This window comes from Mytilus edulis, chromosome 10, assembly GCF_963676685.1.
Source record: "Mytilus edulis chromosome 10, xbMytEdul2.2, whole genome shotgun sequence".
Lineage (NCBI taxonomy): Eukaryota > Metazoa > Mollusca > Bivalvia > Mytilida > Mytilidae > Mytilus > Mytilus edulis.
Window position 1 is genome coordinate 60,221,738 of NC_092353.1, and position 21,238 is coordinate 60,242,975.

General features: G+C 31.2%; 2 protein-coding genes across 2 annotated transcripts in view; both read left to right on the plus strand.

The window, feature by feature from the left end:
• The first annotated feature begins 366 nt into the window (after positions 1-366).
• LOC139491604 (low-density lipoprotein receptor-like) lies at positions 367-14,334 on the plus strand. Its single transcript, XM_071279368.1, has 9 exons — positions 367-386; positions 1,416-1,483; positions 3,389-3,514; positions 5,979-6,110; positions 7,510-7,635; positions 8,818-8,943; positions 10,155-10,280; positions 12,661-12,789; positions 14,116-14,334. Exons 2-9 carry the CDS (start codon positions 1,423-1,425, stop codon positions 14,151-14,153), a joined length of 864 nt encoding a protein of 287 aa, XP_071135469.1. The 5' UTR covers positions 367-386; positions 1,416-1,422; the 3' UTR covers positions 14,154-14,334.
• A 2,324-nt stretch (positions 14,335-16,658) lies between these two features.
• The window catches only part of LOC139492879 (chondroadherin-like), a 34,915-nt gene continuing 30,335 nt past the window's right edge, over positions 16,659-21,238 (plus strand). The window contains exons 1-2 of the mRNA XM_071281031.1: positions 16,659-16,804; positions 18,298-18,378. Coding sequence (XP_071137132.1) covers positions 16,659-16,804; positions 18,298-18,378 — 227 coding nt within the window. The remainder of the gene's footprint in view (positions 16,805-18,297; positions 18,379-21,238) is intronic.

The window sequence follows — 21,238 nt, forward strand, 5'->3', positions numbered from 1 at the left end:
AACATTTAAAGAATTTGAATAGAACTTGTGTTTATTACAAAATTTCGAAAAATCGTATGCAGATTTCTTGGTTTATTAACAGAGTAAAACAAAAATCACAAAAAATGGCTTAGTGAATATAATGTACGCAAAAGCTAAGCGAACAAGACTACAAACTGTTTACGCTAAGCATACCGTACGGATCGTGCATGTGGCAAATTTAAAAAAAATCGTCAAATACTCAAATATTGGCTACATCAAGATAAATACTTAAATCGCTGTTATTCAGTTTATCGAAATAAAAATATTTTAAAGGAATAAGTAGCAATGGTGAAGTATAGCCTCAAGATCATTACAGTTCTGGTGTGGAATCATTAAGGAATTTTAACAGAGAAGACACATGCAAGGTAGAAAGATAAAATAATTTATTGAATTATAAGGACAAATTATGAATGAATAACAAAATACTGTCTGCCAAAATGGTCCAATATTATGATTAGTATCTTATGGAAATCAGAGTTTAAAATATTCCCGCTTTTTAACAAAAGGAAGTGATTCAAATGACATATTTAATGTAAACAAACATGATGTGTCTCCTTATATGAAACTCCCAAATAACTATTATCTGAACAGTTTCGTTCTATAGAAAAGTTACAAGTGGCCCTCAAAATAATCTTTATAATCGAATTATAGCTACATTAGAAATTCGGTCGAAATTAGAATATTTGTATTTATTCAAAAGGTTCCGCAGACAATGAGGTGGTGGTCAAACTCCGAACATAATGAAATTCATATAAAGATATCGATCGCTGCAACCTATGAAAATAAATCAATGATTAAAGACATTTTATACGGCTATGGATTCGGTTTAATTGGCTGATTTTTAACTTCTAAATGTGTTGGAAGTATTTCTTATGATACCGCAAGAAAATAGAAACAGCCGGTGTGAATTTGATTCCTGAATAAAGTAACAATGGTAGATTTTAACCTTATTTTTTCTGTAATCTAAACTTTGATTTATGTATACAATTGGAAGATAACTGTTATTAATGCTACATCATTATTGTGACGATATTTATTTTAATTTGACGAAATTACCAATTAAATGCAGACATTGTACATGTCATAGGAATAATCAATTCAAAATATGATTAAAGCTGTATTAATTTAAATAATGACCTTTATATATCATATTTATAATTTAACTTCAGAAAAACGTAAGTTGAATTTTCTCTATAGTTAACACAGAATTGACCACGGTAAGTCTTTTGCTCCATCGTCACATTGGAAAAAAGACATCAATTTGTTGTCCATTTTAAGTGCTTTAGTTTAAAATAATAATATTTCACAAATAGGTCAATCTTATGTTTAACATTTTTAGAGTACAAACATGCTAAGCTACTAGATATTTTTTAAACATTTTTCCATTGTTTCAGGCTAAGAATGATTCTTTTTTCTCTGAGGATTATAGTCTTTATTTTCTGCAGAAGTTTAACTTTAGCAGGTATGTCATCTTTATTCAACTTATTTGACATTTGTGTAATACAAAACGTAAATGATATGTCAGCAAAGCATTAATTGTAAGATACGTTGAGGTTTATAATTGTACATTACATGCCATACGAGAAGTTTCATATTATAAAAGAAACAAATGGACTCAAAAACACATCAAACAAAAGAGGACAGACAATGCCAAAGACGACGGATTAATGTTGAAAAGACAAACTTAAAAACTGTAAATTGAAGTAAAATAAAATCTGCACTTCTATTGTAAACAGATATAAGAAGATGTGGTTTGAGTGCAAATGAGACAATTCTCCAACCAAGTACCAATTTGGAAAAGTAAGCCATACTAGGTCAAAGTACGGTCTTCGACACGGAGCCTTGGCTCAATACGAACAACAAGCTATATTGGGCCAATTTTATGACTAGTATAAAACCAAACCTGTTTTTTTCAGACTGACTGATATTATTTATTATGATCAAAAAAGACAACAGTAGTCTATAAATATTCAAAGTTCGTGAATCAATTTTGAGTATGCAAACAAACAATAACAGCTAGCTAAGAGGCAACATAATGTTTAAAGCGGATCGTAGCCGTTTGTATTGATCTGACCAGGAGAATAAGTTACTACATCTCTGCAAGACTCGTATGAAATATGAAGCCAAACTGAATCAAATGTGTCATTATAGAAAGATATCGCACTTAGTAACCCTTCTTTAATAACTTTTGTTTTGATACATTTGCCCTGTTCATCAAGTCTGAATGATTTGAATATGTAAGAGAGTAAATTAATGAGATACTACTGATTGATGTCATACAATAAGGTTTGTTATCACTATTTTGTGAATTTTTCTTTTGATCTTTTTTTGTGATAATTTTCATATCATGCTTCTCGCTTGAGATGGAAAAATTATCGCTAGAAACTAAGGAGGCCACGTGGCGTTGCTAACGAAATTGACATGAAATTGACAACGTCATCATAGGTAAAATAGCGATAAACAGATTATCATTGGTCATCTCAACTCGATTGCTTTTCTCACTTTCGCTGTACCAACTCAAGCGAGAAAATCAATCTCGTTGAGATGACCAACGATAATCTATAATTATCACTTCAAATTGGTATATACCTCTTCTATATATCAAATTTTGAGTTTACAATATTGGTGTAAATTATGTTATATCTGTCTTAATTAGTTTTAGTTTGTAATCGTGATTTGTTTTCTCTCAATCGATTTATGACTTTCGAACAGCTGTGTATTGTTGCCTTTATTTATATAGTTATTCATGTGCCGTCCTAACGATAGCTCGTTACATAGTTTAATAAACAATTTCAATAAAAAGAGTCCGCATGATTCAAATGTTGCGGTGCAATAGTTTTTTAAACACTGTTTCATGTATTATCTCTAAAATCTTCTTCGGCGTGGATTTTTATCTTTCTTTTCTTGCCAACCTGATCGAAGAGTTTAAGATATTCTATATATTTTAATTTTATGAATAATATGCGATTAATGTCTTTTGATGAGGTAAATATGCGGTTTTATTGACTTTTGAAAAAATGATATTCACTGAGGCCGACGGCCGAAGTGAATATCAGTTTTTCAAAAGTCAATAAAACCCCATATTTACCGAAACAAAAGACAGTAATTGTTTTATTCCATATTTCGAGAGAAGAAAATGTATTTAATGACAAACATATACCGAAACAAATTTTACATGAAACATTTTACCATAACGTTGCACGTAAAAGCGCGTGACGTTTAGCGCGGTGAATAACACTTTCTCAGGTGAATATGCTTTTTTATTCAAAATCCAATCCATATAGAGAAACCTACTAAAATAATACCAATATGGAATAATGTGTTTTACATTATACATGTATAATCAATAACAAACATTTACGTGCAGATAATGGATGTGTAAGGAATATGAAAAAATGTCCAGGCATGTCACTGTGCATAGAACCCACGTATATGTGTGATAGTCTGCAGGATTGTGCAGATGGATCTGATGAGTCTCCGGAAATGTGTCTTGGTATGTAATGCTTTATCATTATCATTAATAAAATCATAATTATAAATTGACTGTTTACAAATCATTGAATTTTTAAAACACTTAGGCTTTTTAGCCTCAGAAATTATTTCAGCTGTATATAGCAACCTTTTATTAACTTTTTTATTCGAGCGGCACTGATGAGTTCTTTGTAGACGAAACGCGTGTCTAACGCAAATGCATAATTTCAATCCCGGTCTCTATACTTATTTTAGATATCTTTTATATAACTTTTGAAACGTGAAACAGCTAAAGGCTAATACGATATTCAATGTCTTTCGTTACCTATCACTATATCATGATAGATGGCAACTGCTCACAAGGACGCAATTCAAACAAAAGACGACACGCAAGATCAAGAAGGTCCTGTAATATATATTAGTAGTACATTTCAGATACATAAAAAAGACATTACAATAAACATACTAGATAAAACATACATCACACTTTTTTCTTTTCTTTTTACAGTATTTTTTAATTCAATTAGTGGTATTAATTAATATATTTTGAAATGTCATTCTTTTGAGAAAAAAAAAATGGTTAATGGTCAAATACACCAGATTTAAAAGCTAGGAGACAACACAAAATTAAAAACCGAGGCGAAACCGGTTGCCTTGGTCTGATCATCAGAGAAGTTATATCCATTCGAAAAAGACTTAATTAAATATGTCATAATCAGAAATAGATCACAATAGGCGATTTTCCATATCGACGACTTTTGTAATAGCGTAATATCTAAGACACCGAAAACATGTCTACCTTAATTATGATGTAGACCTTTTGTATTTTTTGAGGGGGGGGGGTTATTCAATAATTGATGTAGACAGTAAAACTTAGATAATGTCAAAGTGTGTTGTTTCGCTCTTATTACCATACGTTAGAAGTATTATAGTCAGCACTTCTTTATTGACATAAATTATCATTAATATGGTCATAATTATGAATTCATATTTTATTGTGTTTTCAAAACTCTGAATTTTTGAAATACTAAGGATTTTATAACCTCAGGAATATATTACCTTAACTGTATATGGCAAAACATTTTGAAATTTTAGGTCCTCAAAGCTCATCAACTTCGTACTTTTTTTAGGTCTTTTAAATGTAATGAATCGACCATCACTGATGAGGCTTTTATAGACATAACGTACATCTTGCGCACATACAAACAAAACCTGGTATGCCAAGTTCTTTTAGGAGCTTCTGAAGACTAAATTGATTGAGATATTTACCGTTACAAGCCATAAATAAAGGCAACAGTAGTATACCGCTGTTCAAACTCATAAATCCTTGGGGAAAAAAAATCGGGGTAACAAACTTAAACTGACGGAAACGCATAAATATAAGAGGAGAACAACGACACAACACTACAATGTAACTAACACACACAGAAACGGACCAAGCATCAGACAAAATCCCACGAGAATAACAAATATAACATCAAAACCAAATACATGAATTTGGGATAGACAAGTACCGTGACACGTCTTATCGCAATGTCAATTTACACTCAAAAATAAGAGAAAACCAACGACGCAACATTAAATTGTAACACACACAGAAACGAACTATAATATAACAATGACCATATTCCTGACTTGGTACAGGATATTTTTAAAGGAAAACATGGTGGGTTGAACCTGGTTTTGTGGCATGCCAAACCTCGCACTTTAATGGCAATGTTAAATATAACATAGAAATGACAACATAATATTACAGGACTACAATACAAATAAATAGGAAAACGTATTAGACAAAGAAACATATGATTAATGAATAACAAAAAGCATCAGGTTTAAAATTTAATACGCCAAAAACACGCCTCGTCCACACAAGACTCACCAGTGACGCCCAGATATAAAAGATCGAAAGCGAAAAAAAGTACAAAGTTGCACAGCACTGAAGATCAAAAGTTGAAAAAGGTTGTGTCAAATACGGCTAAGTTTGTATGCTTGGGATAAGAACATCCTAATTATTTAGAACAATTAATGCTATTGCAAACAGTAAATTTTATCAAATGAATATAACAGATATACATAATGAAAAGGATATATTACCACTTGGAGTTGATATAAACGTACATGTTCTATGAAGGAATGTGCCAATTGCATTTTGTGCCAATAAAGTTTGGATAGTAAAACTCTGATGAAAATTCAATTATGCGTGTCTTAAACATACATTAATGGAAGTCCATATTCTTACTCTTTATCATGGTTTAATCCAGTCAGTCAAAAAAAAAAAAAATAACATATCATTAAGATTTCCGTTGGTGTATATACTATTTCATTTATTGAAAGTAGTGACTCTCCAATCTTATTTAGCATGGATCTATCTTGATTTTTCACCAACCCGCTGATAGGGTTCACGTTTTAGCATGTCTGTAATGTAAGTTGATGATTATTTATAAGTCAAACAATAGATAATCATTACCAATTATTAAAATTCGCAGATTATGACTGTGAGTTGGATATGAGAAAATGTAAAGATGGTTTACAGTGTATAGATGTAAGGCATATGTGTGATGGACACCAAGATTGTAAGGATGGATCGGATGAGTCATTGCCATTGGAAATGTGTCTTGGTATAATACATTAGTTTACATATTTTGTTACATATCTTGTGTGGAATATATGTGATGACCAAGGATTGTTCATATTGCTTTGAACACGACTTCGTCTTTTTTGGAATTTTAAATAAATGGGACTTAATGCCAAATTTGTTCACATGACGAGTTGTCACATGTGGAGTATGTTCTGTTAATTTGAAGAAGCACACGAGCTCACATTCGTTGTTGTTGGTATTTTATGAGAGGGGGCTGGTTGTTCGTTTTGATCACACTAATTTTTTTAAATGTAGTTCAATGTAGAAATATGACAGTAGCTATTCATTCGTTTAATGGGTTTGATCTTTTGATTTTGACATTTGAATCGTGACTTCCTTTTTTAAATTTCTCAGTACTCAGTTCAGAAATTTTGAGATTTACTTTTTGTATTTTCATACTTTTCTTGTTTTGTCAATAGTTTTTTTCAATTTATCTATTTGATTCTCCTTTTGATATTTGTTGCTTATCTTTTTTCATAGTAGATAGCGACATTAGTAAGAAATTATCTATATAGCATTTACATAACATAAATCGATTTTTTTGAACTGTTTCATTAGTGGGAAGTTTAGCTAGCTATAAAACCAGGTTTAATCCACTATTATCATCATATGAAAATTGCTATACCAAATTAGAAATATGACAGTTGTTTTCCATTCGTGTGAGATGTTTGAGCTTTTGAGTTTGCCTTTTGATATGTGTCTTTCTCTTTTGAATTTTTCCTTTGAATTTCGGTGTTTTTGTTATTTTACTTTTTAAACAATTAACAACTTGACAAAATAAACACCAGCTTTTTTTCATTTCAACATTATTTCAAAATGGTATGTATGCTAAAATTTTATTCATTAGAACAAATTTGCAATGGTCGATATGAAACCAAAACATAACATAAGTGTTTGATATATACATTTAGATATAAATGGGGTTTCTTTAAATAAAACTGCTTTTCATATCTTTTTCAACTGAAGGAACACAACTTTACCATTGTCTACAGGTGTATTGCAAATTATTGTTTAGAATGACTGATATTATTCATAAAGATAAATGAAGGTAACGGGTGTCAACAAATGTTCGACATTCGTGAATCTATATTGAATATACAAAACAAATCTAAAACTTGCAATCCGATGACTATTTAAATGTTATACGGTCATTAAGGTATCAGACAACAAAACATGTCGTATTTAAATTGAGATTCAAACAATCTGTTTCAGTAGTTTAATCCTTAACATGGCAGTGACACTTAGATAATGTCAATTTTTGTAGTTCACTTTGATAGAATGGATAATATGTTTCACGTTTGCGTGTGTCTGTATTACGTATTCATGAATATTTATGTGTTTTACAATAGATTATTATTGACAATTATTACAATGCACAGATTATGACTGTGGAGTAGATATGCGAAAATGTCAAGATGGATTACAGTGTATAGATGAAAAGTATATGTGTGATGGTCATCAGCATTGTCAGGATGGATCGGACGAGTCACTGGAAATGTGCCTTGGTATGGAATGCATTATTTTAGATACTTTTGATTTGAGAAGTTTGATATGTATCATTATTACACAAGTGATAATTATTCGTATAACATATAGTTCAAATAGTAACGCTCCCATTTCATAATTTTCTTGCATCCGAAGAACGTTCTAATTGGCCCAATCTAATTGAATGTTGAGATTACGCTTTTTCTTTTAAAAGAGACACGTCAGGGGATACGAAAAAGGATATTCAAAATCAGTCAAAATCGAATTGACAATGCCATAGCAAAATATAAAAATAAAAACCAAACACAAACACAAACACAAAAAAACAAGCAACATAAAAAAAGATCATATAGACGACAGCCTAGGTGCCGTGTGCAAAACTGTTCGTGTCACGTGATTCCGTTTCAACTTCCGTTTGGCAATTTCAAATATTGCAAAAGATTGGTTGTACGTGTTTTTTAAAATCAAATGCACCCTACAGCATTTATGGGAAATATAGCAAGTTTTCACATAGATATATTTCTTGATGATCGAAAATTACTTTTACATAGTTTGTATACTTTTTAATAAAATGTATATTGGAAGAGTATATTCCGTTATGGCGGGAACTTTATTCGATGTCTATTAAAACAAGGCACGAGTTTTTATTATTATTTCCTTATTTCGCTAGTAGCAATTATTACAATTTATAGGAATTCAAGAATATTTATGTTATATCATACAGTTAAAATGTTTTATTAAGTCTCCATATGTTGCTGTATAGAACGACACTTAACACGATATATTTTTCAAAAACGTGTCTTAGTAATTGCATAAAAACCACTTGTATATAACTGCCTATATTTAATGTCAGTCGAATCTCCAAGTGCTGTTAACGCTACGAACGGCTTGTTGGAAATGACACGTTATCACCGCGATTGGTTGATAATATATGACAAGTTTGCGTGCCGTGTGGAGAGTGTCATTTTTCCTCTGATAAAGACATAAAGACTGAGCAACACGTATCTAAAAAAAAACCAAGTATGATTTCAAGTGTTACGGAAGTGTAATCATATTCTGTTCTACATGAGACAGTCGTGTGAAGACGACGATAGATACTAACTCAAAAAATGCATAATGTGCAAGCCTTTAATTTTAACGATATATTTTGTACTATCCGTTATATTTACTATATATTATAAGACTACATTTTTAATACACAGATTATAAATGTAAAGAAAATGACATAAAATGTGCCGATGGACTACAGTGTATTCCTGCTCGCGTTCAGTGTGACCGTAATAGAGATTGCAATGACGATTCAGATGAAGATATTGACTTTTGTAAAGGTAAGGGAATCTACATTATTTTCATTGTTTTTCATAGATATAAGCAGATGTGGTTTGAATACCAACGAGGCAACTCTACACCAAGGTTTAGGTCAAAGTATGGTGAATTAAAATTTCGTGCAATCAAAACAATTATTACAGGGACATATAAAACAAAATAATATTTTATCTTTTAATCCACCGTTTTTTTCTAATAGAGAAATACTTGTACCAGTATAAAAAAGAAGATGTGTTATGCTTGCTAATTAGAAAATGTATGTGAAGATACAAAATAATATGCAATAGTCAATCATTGTACACGTTGTACATAGAAGATAGTAATCTGACAAAAAATGTATACCACACAAAATCAAAATTTGTTGTGTGTAATTTCATTCGGAACATTCGTTATGAGACAGTAGCATGATACGCAGCTACCTTTGATTTGCACTTCAGTTTATCAATAAACACACACAAAAATAATATAAAAAAATAAAACATACAGTAATGAAAATTTACATACAGAGGTATATAATGCAGTAGTTAGGTCTACCGATGTACTATTTTAGCACCATTATAATACAGCACATGTACTATGTGTGTACCATAAATTTGAAGTACAAGTTCTATACCTCGATAGTATAGAATTATGAAGGTATCAAATTATAAAATTGTTTCGCTGTGCTTTCAACTTTTGTACTAAGAACACTCGTCTGGTGTACAAAAGTATTAACCTGGTATTATTAAGGTGAAGGAGATATTTCCAAAAAGGGTTAACACTTAATGTACTTCGCAGGTAGCAATGCACAAATTTGAATGTTCTCTCAATTAAGATTTTAAAAAATATACAAATGATATACAATGCATATCGCTTTAGAGAAAAAGAACCCTAAATGTTTGTTTATTTGGCAGTTGCATAATTTTTGAAAAATGTAAACACGTGTTGAGTCGGCTTAGATATAAACAAATTTTGAATTATAATACATAAAAATGATATACATTTGATTATGAATACATTTTTTGGTCTAGTAGTCTAATATTGTGCAATGTAAATTGAAATAGTAATATGTCGTTGAAAAAATGCCATCATAATATAATGTGATTAACAACTGTATCAATATATTTATCGTACTACTTGTATTATTGTTCGGGTCCTACCATTCTGACAATTCAGCATTGGTGAAGTTTACCCTTTTAATTTTTATGACATACTATCTTGGAATTTATTTGAGATTTTGGGTGTCTTAATGGATGGACAAAGTGTGGTAACGGAGTACAATGTATACGAAAGATCGATATTTGTGATGGATATGTGCATTGCAATGACAGGTCGGAGGAGAACACAGAATTCTGTAAAGGTAGAGACATATTTTTTTCGACTATGTGCTAAAGAACAAAGAGAATATATGATAAGATGATGTGGTATGAATGCCAATGCGAAAACTATCTATCCAAGTCAAAACAGTTTATAATTTTAGGTCAAAGTACAGTCTTCAACACGGAGCCTTTACTCACAATGATCAATAAGCTGCAAAGGGCACTAAAATTATTAGTGTTAAACAATTCTATATAAAAAGATCAAAAACGAACAAACACTTAGAACCACACCAACAATCGACAACCACTGTAGTACAGGCTCCTGATAACTTACGACAATTGCAAAAAGAGGTTGTAAACGTTTTAACAGGTGTCGACCTTAATATTTTATTAAACCATTGTTGTGACGTCAGCCTATTAATTAACCTTGGATTCTTTTCTTTCTGAAATCAAGGCTTCTTTAATCTGTCTCTGAAATGCACCTACAAAAGAGGGACGAAAGATACCAAAGGGACAGTCAAACTCATAAATCCAAAACAAACTGACAACGCCATGGCTAAAAATAACAGAAAAACAATAGTACAAATGACCCAACATAGAAAACTAAAGAATAAACAACACGAACCCCACCAAAAACTAGGGGTGATCTCAGGTGCTCCGGAAGGGTAAGCAGATCCTGCGCCACATGTGGCACCCGTCGTGTTGCTTATGTGATTACAAATCCGGTAAAAAGTCTAATTCGGTAGGTCACATTCATGAAAGGGAAGGGGATTGTAGTTACGACGTAAAGAACATATCCGATATCATTTGTGAAACGGTTATTCCATAACGGTCAACCAACTCATGATGGCGTCCGTAAAATTTACGAAGGGATGATTTTAACTTCACCATTTGCGACTCTTGGTTTAATAGCTTCCTTGTGAGCAGTAACCCTCTATCAAGAAAATCATGATAGAAATTCCGGCACGGGAATATCGTATCAATTGGGAGATATATACCCCGTATGCAGGTGCTGCTGGAATGTTGCTACTTAGAAATGGAAAGTTCACAATTGGAAAGCTGAAATCATCTCTTTTGTCGTAAAGTTTTGTTTTTTTGTTACAAAGTATGTTTCCACTTTTTTATAATGTAGTATTGTGCCTGATGTTCATATGATGAAACCATAATCTTTCAGTCAGTTTAATTGAAGTCTGGAGCTGGCATGTCAGTTAACTGCTAGCAGTCTGTTGTTATTTATGTATTATTGTCATTTTGTTTATTTTCTTTGGTTACACCTTCTGACATCGACTCGGACTTCTCTTGAACTGAATTTTAATGTACGTATTGTTATGCGTTTACTTTTCTACATTGGCTAGAGGTAAAGGGGGGTTGAGATCTCACAAACATGTTTAACCCCGCCGCATATTTGCGCCTGTCCCAAGTCAGGAGCCTCTGGTCTTTGTTAGTCTTGTATTATTTGAATTTTAGTTTCTTGTGTACAATTTGGAAATAAGTATGGCGTTCATTATCACTGAACTAGTATATATTTGTTTAGGGGCCAGCTGAAGGACGCCTCCGGGTGCGGGAATTTTTGGCTACATTGAAGACCTGTTGGTGACCTTCTGTTGTTGTTTTTTTCTATGGTCGGGTTGTTGTCTCTTTGGCACATTCCCCATTTCCATTCTCAATTTTATTCATCTGTTTAAGTACATAAATTTACAAAAGAGAGACGAAAGATACCAAAGGGACAGTCAAACTCATCAATCAAAATAAACTGACAACGCCATGGCTAAAAATGAAAAATACGAACGGACTAACAAAAGTACACATGACACAACATAGAAAACTAAAGAATAAGCAACACGAACCCCACAAAATAGGTGTGATCTCAGATGGTTTGGAAGAGTAGGCAGATCTTGCTCCACATGTGGCACTCATCATGTTATAACAAATTCGGTAAACAGTATAATTCGGTAGGTAACATTCATGAAAGTTACGACGTAAGGAACATATCCGATATCATCTGTGAAACGGTTATTTCATAACGGTCAACCAACAAATGTTTATTTGCAAATTCCGATGCGAGTAGATCGTGATGTGCATAAAATTAGGCGAGATGGCCGGTTTCAATTGTTAAGAAATCCGGATTACCAGGAGAGAAATACAAAGAATCGGTATGAAAACAAACTATCATGGTCAAGTAAGAAGTCGGACGAACCTTCATCGTTCGGGACTCGAACTCACAACCTTAGTGAGGAAATGAGAAGAGATTTGTCCCTTATACAATTTTTTTAACTTAGAAGATTAACAACCATGACAAAAAAAAAATAAAAAACACTGAATGATGAGAATAACTCTAGAGGTCATTAAACCAAAACTAAACTTCGATTCTCACCTAACATATTCATAAATGTCGCATAAATAGTGCATTGATTTTAATAGCCATAGAATGTGAGGCAGACCAAATAAAATGTAAAAATGGACAGTGTATCCATGATTATCCTTTGCCCCTGTGTGACAGACATAACGACTGCTATGACAAATCAGACGAAGACAAGATTTTATGCAAAGGTTAGTAATATGAGGTAATTGTTTGAATAACGAATTTAAGCAAATAACAATGTGAATATTAGATGCTATAAGTTGCAATTTCACCATAGAAATGTGATGAAGGTAAAACAAAAATATAAGTTTATATGTAGCATTAACAACTGAAGAGAAATTTGAAACATGAACTTGTAAGAAATAAGTTAGCAAATGATTTTTTGGTGATAAAATTGTATGCAGAGGATATAAACAAACGTACAATAAAGATTACTTCTAATGGACTTTCCGTTTTGAATTTTCCTCGGAGTTTAGTATTTTTGTGATTTGACTTTTTTCTAAAATATAAGAAGTGGTAAGATTGTCAATGAGACAACATGACACAGACATTAAAAACTATAAGTAACCAAACAGCCTTCAACAATGAGAAAAGTCCATGCTGCATTTTCTGTCTACATGAAATCCTAAAAAATGGGATGCTATTTTCTGCCAAATGAGGGTATGCTGCTCCTGCTCCATAAGTGAAACCCGTGTAACCGATTGCAAGTAAACACTCGTGATAAGTCGTTTTCGGTTATGTCACAATACTCCATCGGTCATGTTGCTAGGAATACGATTTTGACCTCGTTATGATAATTAAAGAATATTCATGAAATCTCATTAAGAATTGAGTATCGTTATCACCATTTTTGATAATGTCTATAAAATCCGGAACTGTGATTAAACTTTACCTTTGGAATACCTCGTGACATAACCGTTTTATAAGAAGTAGCCTTCTGTCATATGAAGACAATCATGACAGGAAATGTAAGGTCATCATTCTTATCACGACTTATATATATTTATTCTATTAGAAATCAATATTGAAATGGAGCTACAAATGCGAGAATGTTCATTATTAGTATTTTGATTTTTCCTTGTCTATAAATTCAAATTTTAAATTGTCCATCAATGCATTAATGTAGTGAGTTGTAAGTTGAAATATGATTATCATGTGAAGTACCATATATTTGAGGTTTGAAAAGGTAAATGCGCTAAATATTTTAGCCATACTATAAATTAGTTAACGAATGAAATACTGTATGTGTTTAAGGTTAATACAAGCTTCCTTTCATTTTAATTTGAAGTCTTTAAAAGAAAAGCTTGTGCTCATAGATATGCTAATTGTGTGTGAAACGCAACATATATCACGTTATACACTAAACTGAAACAAATAAACTAACCTAATTAAAGTACAATGAAATAAAAACGACAGACAAACTATCTTACAATGGAAAAACCATACGTTAACATAACATTAGAATTGTCCATACTGTATGACTTAGTATTTCATAACATTCCTATGCTTTTCAGATGGAAGGAGAGGGAATTTGAGTATGACAATTTTGTAACAGTACAAATCAATTATGATACACTATTATAATGCACTAATTTTTATCAATGGTTCTGATTGGATGCGACAAGCGTAAAAATCCTCTATCTAACTGGCTGTATATGTTTTTTAATTCAAGAATGAATTAATATGTTATTTTCGCCATGATAAATAAGTAAACTACATATTGTTATCTTTAATATCTCTTTTGTTTGATTTTATTACATCCCGAGGAGTACAAAAAGCCTGCAAAAGCCCTGTGTTTACATTTGACACAGGAAGCATAACATGTCGTCACCTTATTGATAAAGACAGTGAAAACAGTTTGCTGAATATTGCGGAATATTTGTCTGATAAATTTAATCAACGAAATAATTACTCAAATGAACTGTTTTGTTTATTTAGCTTAAGTAAAAAAGTACAATATCATATTTAAAATTTGGCAACCTTAACATGCTTAAAACAAAGCGAAGCTTCGAATATCTGTTGTTTTATATCTCTTAATTCCATGAAGAGAGTAGAAAGAAAAAAGAAATTCAAAATCTTGAAAAAAGTGCTTCACCTTGATACGTCCTGATGGTTTTCGAGAAGTAGGGACACACCATGCAAACAATTTAAGTGGGATGGTTGGAGGTATGCTTTATAAAAATGTTATAATGTATAAGTAAAGTCTAACATACATTACATTTATAAAATAAAAGTTGAAACTGAATTATTGTACCAGTATTCATTAATATTTTGAGAGCTTTAACAGTACTGTAACATAAGATAAAACAAATTTTAAACCTTTTTAATAGCTGCTGCTTATTTGATGACTTTAAAATTAAATGAGACGAACTTTGATTTTTTCAATCCCTTTAAATAAACTCATCATAGATACCAGGACTAAATTTTGTATATACGCCAGACGCGCGTTTCGTCTTCAAAAGACTCATCAGTGACGCTCGAATACAAACAAGTTAAAAAGGCTAAATAAAGTATGAAGTTGAAGAGCATTCAGGACCAAAATTCCTAAAAATTTTGCCAAATTCAGCTAAGGTAATCTATGCCTGAGGTAGAAAAGCCTTAGTATTTAAATAATTCAATATTTTGTAAACAGTTAATTTATAAATAAAGGCAACAGTACTTAACAGTGTTCCAGCTAGGGCGTTTTCAGAGGGCGCGGCGCCCGCCCTTTTCCGAGTGGCGCCCTGTACCCTTTTTACAGTTTCCAGGGCGCCCTTCCTTTTTTGAAGATCGATTGCATATTAATTTGCGTATTGATATGATACGCTAATTACTAAATTTTACCTGGGGAAAAGATTATGACTTTGTTTACGACCCCAAGCTAATCAATGGTTACAACTGTTGTCATAATCTGTTGTTATAGGTAATCCGTTTATCGGATGGGTCATTAATGATCATCAACATTAATTCGTTCAAATAGAATCGGTCAGTCGGCAATTATCTTTGAAGAAATGTGCATACAACAACTTGGGCACAATTTGCGATGTTTACCGTAGTTTCATGGAAGAAACGTAATGACAGAAAGTTGGAAAACCATTATAAACTCGTTGAAGACATTGTTTTACTTGTTTTCTGTAAAATAAACAGAAAATTCAGACGTATTTGTCATTGACTGCCTTCATTTTTGATACGAAAAATAACAAAATCGGCCGCCATATTGTGATCATATTTACATCATATTTACGTACCGTTTATAATCCTCCAAAGAAGGAGCATACCCGAATAAAGAAAGATAACTCAATCTGATTTTTTTCCTAGCATTGAGTAACCCATTTACATATTCTAAAATGTGTCTCCATACTTCTTGCTTAAAAATATATATATGTTTAGGTATTTATTTTGAGTTATGGGAAAAGTTAAAGAGGGTCTTAGTATACTTTTGCAAACAGTAAATTTATAAAATTAATAAACAAAAGCTGTACATGATAGAACTGAAATATTAACTAATTACAGGAAACAACTGAAATACATTACATAACCAGACATTTGCAACACAATATGTAGACACATCCGAATATGTTTAAACCTCAACGCCAAGTGACGTCATATTTGAAATTGTAAAAAATGACAAAAAAATGTAACCATATCAATGATTATTCATTTCAGCACCAAAAAAAAAGATTACTGGGCTGGTGAAGTTATTTATATCATAGGTTATTATTTTTCTTTGCTTTTATTTGTTACATTCGTAGTTATTATTAAGACTTCGGATCAAGTTTAAAATTACCTGATCGAAAGTAAAAATATACAGTTTAGAGTTACATAAAAACGTCTTTATGTTATATACCTGGTCAAGGCCGTTTATTGCCATATTTCAATATTTTGATCTGTTTGGGTGACTTGTGCAAATGACACACATTTGATTAATCGTATACTTCCTTTTGTTAAACCCCTGGTTCTTGGTTGTGTATGGGTTGGTCAGTCTTCGGGGTTTTAATAGCGTTTTAGTACACTTACTTGTTGTTAGGTTTTAGTTTCGTTTTTGTACTGTCAGTTTTAGCCGTCGTGTATGTTGTGAATGCCATTTAAAAGGCTATTTGGTAGCAACTTGTGGTTATTTGCAGAGGAAACTGGATTATCCAAAGAGAACCATGTCCTCGACAGGAACACTAACAATCTCAACGAGACCACCAATGACATATATTTTGTACAAAACGTGTCAATGTAGGAAAAGTCGTTAGTTAACGTTGTATGCATGTTGACTATTAAGTTCGTTTTGTTGCTGATAGTTATATAGAGATATTTATAAAATCTTCTGCGACCAATCCCCGTCGATTTTGCACAGCTGAAGATGCAATAATGTATGTATCTCTTTATAGCCGTCCTTATATATATATGGAAAGACAGAAAGCTTGCATACATGTCTGGATTGTTTGTCTTGGAGTTCTCTAGAGGTTGATTTTGTTATCTTTATGGGACTAATGGGACTTTTACCATTCTTAAGAATATAATAAAAAAAGGCCACAGAAAATGCTGCAGTTCAAAAGTCATAAATTGATTGAGAGCAATTAAAACCAGGTTACAAACTAAGGAAATCCCATCAACTATATAATAAAAACAACAGAACAACAGAAACACTACAGTGCAACAAAAACAAACGCGAACAGATATAGAAACCGAATATTTGATAACAATTGCCATATTAGTGACTTGTACCGGACATTTTAGACCAATATCTAGTAGTTTTGATTTGACCATATTAATTTTGGAATTTTTCACTTTGCTTTCAAAAATATCCATATCACAGCTGTTTTACCTTGCTCTTAAACATATCCATATCACGTCTTTTTATGACGTCAAATATGTCAATTAAGCTCACAATCTGCCTCCGAAAGAAGCATACATTTTTGTTAATGTCCTTTTTTCTGTTGAACTAATAGGAGAAATAAACAGTCAGGGGCATTACTTAAACAAGTAACATTTAAAATTACCTATACAAGTAATGTTGAAAACGAGGCTATATTAAATATAACTTATATACGTAACTTTTCTAAATATTAATTTTATAGGTGTCCAACTATACAAATTTTATTAGCCTTAACAAATTTTCACGGTCATCTGGTTATTTTTCACATGAAATATAAAATCTAATCTTTCTGAAACAGTAATTGCCTTTCTGACGCACTTAACTTTCATATCGACGCTTTTGGGTCAAAGATTGGTCTCTTGGGACTATTAGAATGTAATTTTCCTCAAATATCTTGAAGGTAGACAGATCGAAATAGATAGAAACTTGTGAATTAATTAAGATTTGAAGTTATTTATAATTTGTAACCCAAAACAATTACATATTCTCCTTAAATAAGTGTTATTACTAATTCTTTCAAAGATGTACAAAATAACTTATTCAAGTTATATTTTTATCATTATTTTTTTTAAAGTAACCCTTTATCTCTATTCTCCTCTAAAATATAATGGATTGTTCATTTTATGATATAAAATGATGTAAAAATTCATGACATCTGTTGCTAAAATATTTCTTTTTTTCCATCTTGTTTTTTTTGTTTAAAACGTGTCTAACTGCGCAGAACGTTCTTCCTTGTTTGAAAAAAAGGTTTCTTAGCAAGCAAATCAAAATTCATTGTATATTGCTTCCTTCTTCCTTGTGCGCAAATATTACCAAAAAAAAAAGCAGTTTTCTGGGGTATTTATTAAAGGATATATTATAACCATATTCATTTACTGGAAATAACAAGATTAAATTGTTTGAATCAGATATATTTAGAACAGATTGAAATGTAAGTAAAGACAATTGTTTAATTGTTTTTCGACGATATATGCTTAATTATACAATACTGTATTGTTAATGGTTTTTATGGCCCCGCTAAGTTGACATATAGTTTGACCCTTGTCAGAAATCCGTAATTTTCTAATTTTTGCTCGATTTTCTCATTTCCTGACCGGTGTGAGAAAAATATTTCTCCTCACTAGCGAAAAATCTGTTCTCTGGAAATGCTTGGTTGAAATTTAATTGTGACATTAAATTTTCTTGTTTTCTTCTGAATTTTCTTAGTGTGACGTCATGAAAAAGGCGACCATGCCTGATGACGTCAATTGAAATTACACAACTTTCCTCAATTCTTTGAAAAGGAACGATAAAAATCATAAGAGGAACAATTTTCACCACTGTAACTTGTGTATTACGATATTTCTCCACTCTTAACAGTTTAATTTTAATTATCTAAAAAGCTCGGCAAGCCTCGAGTGGAGAAATATCATAACACTCTTGTTGCAGTAACTGTTGTGGAATATATATTTCTGTCATTCCGTCATTTCGTATCAAATCATAATACGGAGGTTTTTTTCTAAACGTCTTAAGTTACTGATCTGATTTCGGTATGCCAGTTCACCATGATGAGTTACAGATCAAGTTAAACTTCCGCTCTCACTACAAACTCCTCAGAGTCTGAATAGTACACTTTAAGTTTTTTACTAACTTTTTCAAATCAACTTGGATTTTATTAAAACTATATAGCTACCTTGGTGATTTTACTAAATCCCAGGTTGTTATGAAGTTTTAAAATATTTTTTTGTCAAATTTAATGAATATACATGATTTAATTACATCAGTACACGTGAGTTTTACAGGTAAAAAGAAAGCCCTACTTTTCTTAAACTCGTGTATTACTTATCTAGTAAATTAAATACCCTGTGATTTAGATTTAACAGGATGTTGCAAATTTGAATAAATGTTATTTAGAATTTAAAACTCTCTGGTAGATGTGATCTTTTAAATAACTTTGCCCCAAGCAGAAAGTATTGCTTTATAAATCACCACAAATCAGAAGAACTATTTTGATAATTTCTAATGTTTCATCCCTTTTTGATATGTTTATAAAGTGTATATTAAAAGGAATAAAACATTAAAGGAATTATATAACTATTTTATATATAATTTTTCCCAAATTATGAGAAAAGATATATTTCTAATATCGTAGCTTTTTGACCTAGGTTAATTAAATTCTTAAATTTGACAGAAATACACTAAACAAAATAACAACATATGATTCAGTAAGATCAATATATTGCAAAGATATTTGTAGAGTTTGATGAAAATCTAAGTTGATTTGAAAAAGTTATGAAAAAAATTAAAGTGTACTATCTCTATTTTGTTCGAACTGCAAATTCTAGCTTTTTTGACCTAGATTAATTTAATTCTTGAATTTGACAGCAATACAACAAAAAACAAAATGACCTGGGATTTAGTAAGCTTAGTATACATTTAAGATAGCTGCATAGTTTGATGAAAATCCAAGTTGATTTGAAAAAGTTATTAAAAAAATTAAAGTGTACTATCTCTATTTTGTCCGAATTGCAAATCCTAGCTTTTTTTACCAAGATTACTTTAATTCTTAAATTTTACAGCAATACAACAAAAAACTAAATGAAATAGGATTCAGTAAGCTTGATATATATGTAAGATATCTGCCTAGTTTGATGAAAATCCAAGTTGATTTGTAAAAGTTATTAAAAAAATTAAAGTGTACTATCTCTATTTTGTCCGAATTGCAAATCCTAGCTTTTTTTACCAAGATTACTTAAATTTTTAAATTTTACAGCAATACAACAAAAAACTAAATGAAATGGGATTCAGTAAGCTTGATTTATATGTAAGATAGCTGCCTAGTTTGATGAAAATCCAAGTTGATTTGAAAAAGTTATAAAAAAAATTAAAGTGTACTATCTCTATTTTGTCCGAATTGCAAATCCTAGCTTTTTTTTACCAAGAGTACTTAAATTCTTAAATTTTACAGCAATACAACAAAAAACTAAATGAAATGAAATTCAGTAAGCTTGATATATATGTAAGATAGCTGCATGGTTTGATGAAAATCCAAGTTGATTTGGAAAAGTTATTAAAAAAATTAAAGTGTACTATCTCTATTTTGTCCAAATTGCAAATCCTAGCTTTTTTTTACAAAGATTACTTAAATTTTTAAAATTTTACAGCAATACAACAAAAAACTAAATGAAATAGGATTCAGTAAGCTTAATATATATGTAAGATAGCTGCCTAGTTTGATGAAAATCCAAGTTGATTTGAAAAAGTTATTAAAAAAATTAAAGTGTACTATCTCTATTTTGTCCGAATTGCAAATCCTAGCTTTTTATACCAAGATTACTTTAATTCTTAAATTTTACAGCAATACAACAAAAAACTAAATGAAATGGGATTCAGTAAGCTTGATATATATCTAAGATATCTGCATAGTTTGATGAAAATCCAAGTTGGTTTGAAAAAGTTATAAAAAAAATTTAAGATGCCTATCTGAATTTTTATATAATAATTTTTTTTTTACATATTGTAAAATTAAATTCTTTCATTTCACAGCAATAAATCAAACTACCTAATAAGCTTGAATTTTGAAAGATTAATATTTAATTTAGTTAGATGGGCTGATTTACACCAGTCAAAACTTCATTTGAAGGTCAAGACTAGTCGAGACAGGTCGAGACTGGTTGAGACTGAGTCGAGACTAGTCGAGACAGGTGGAGACTAGTCAAGACAGGTCGAGACAGGTCGAGCCTTGGTCCAGACCATTTCAGACTACACAAAGATCATCAAGTACTGAATCAGACTAATTAAGTAAAGTCGAG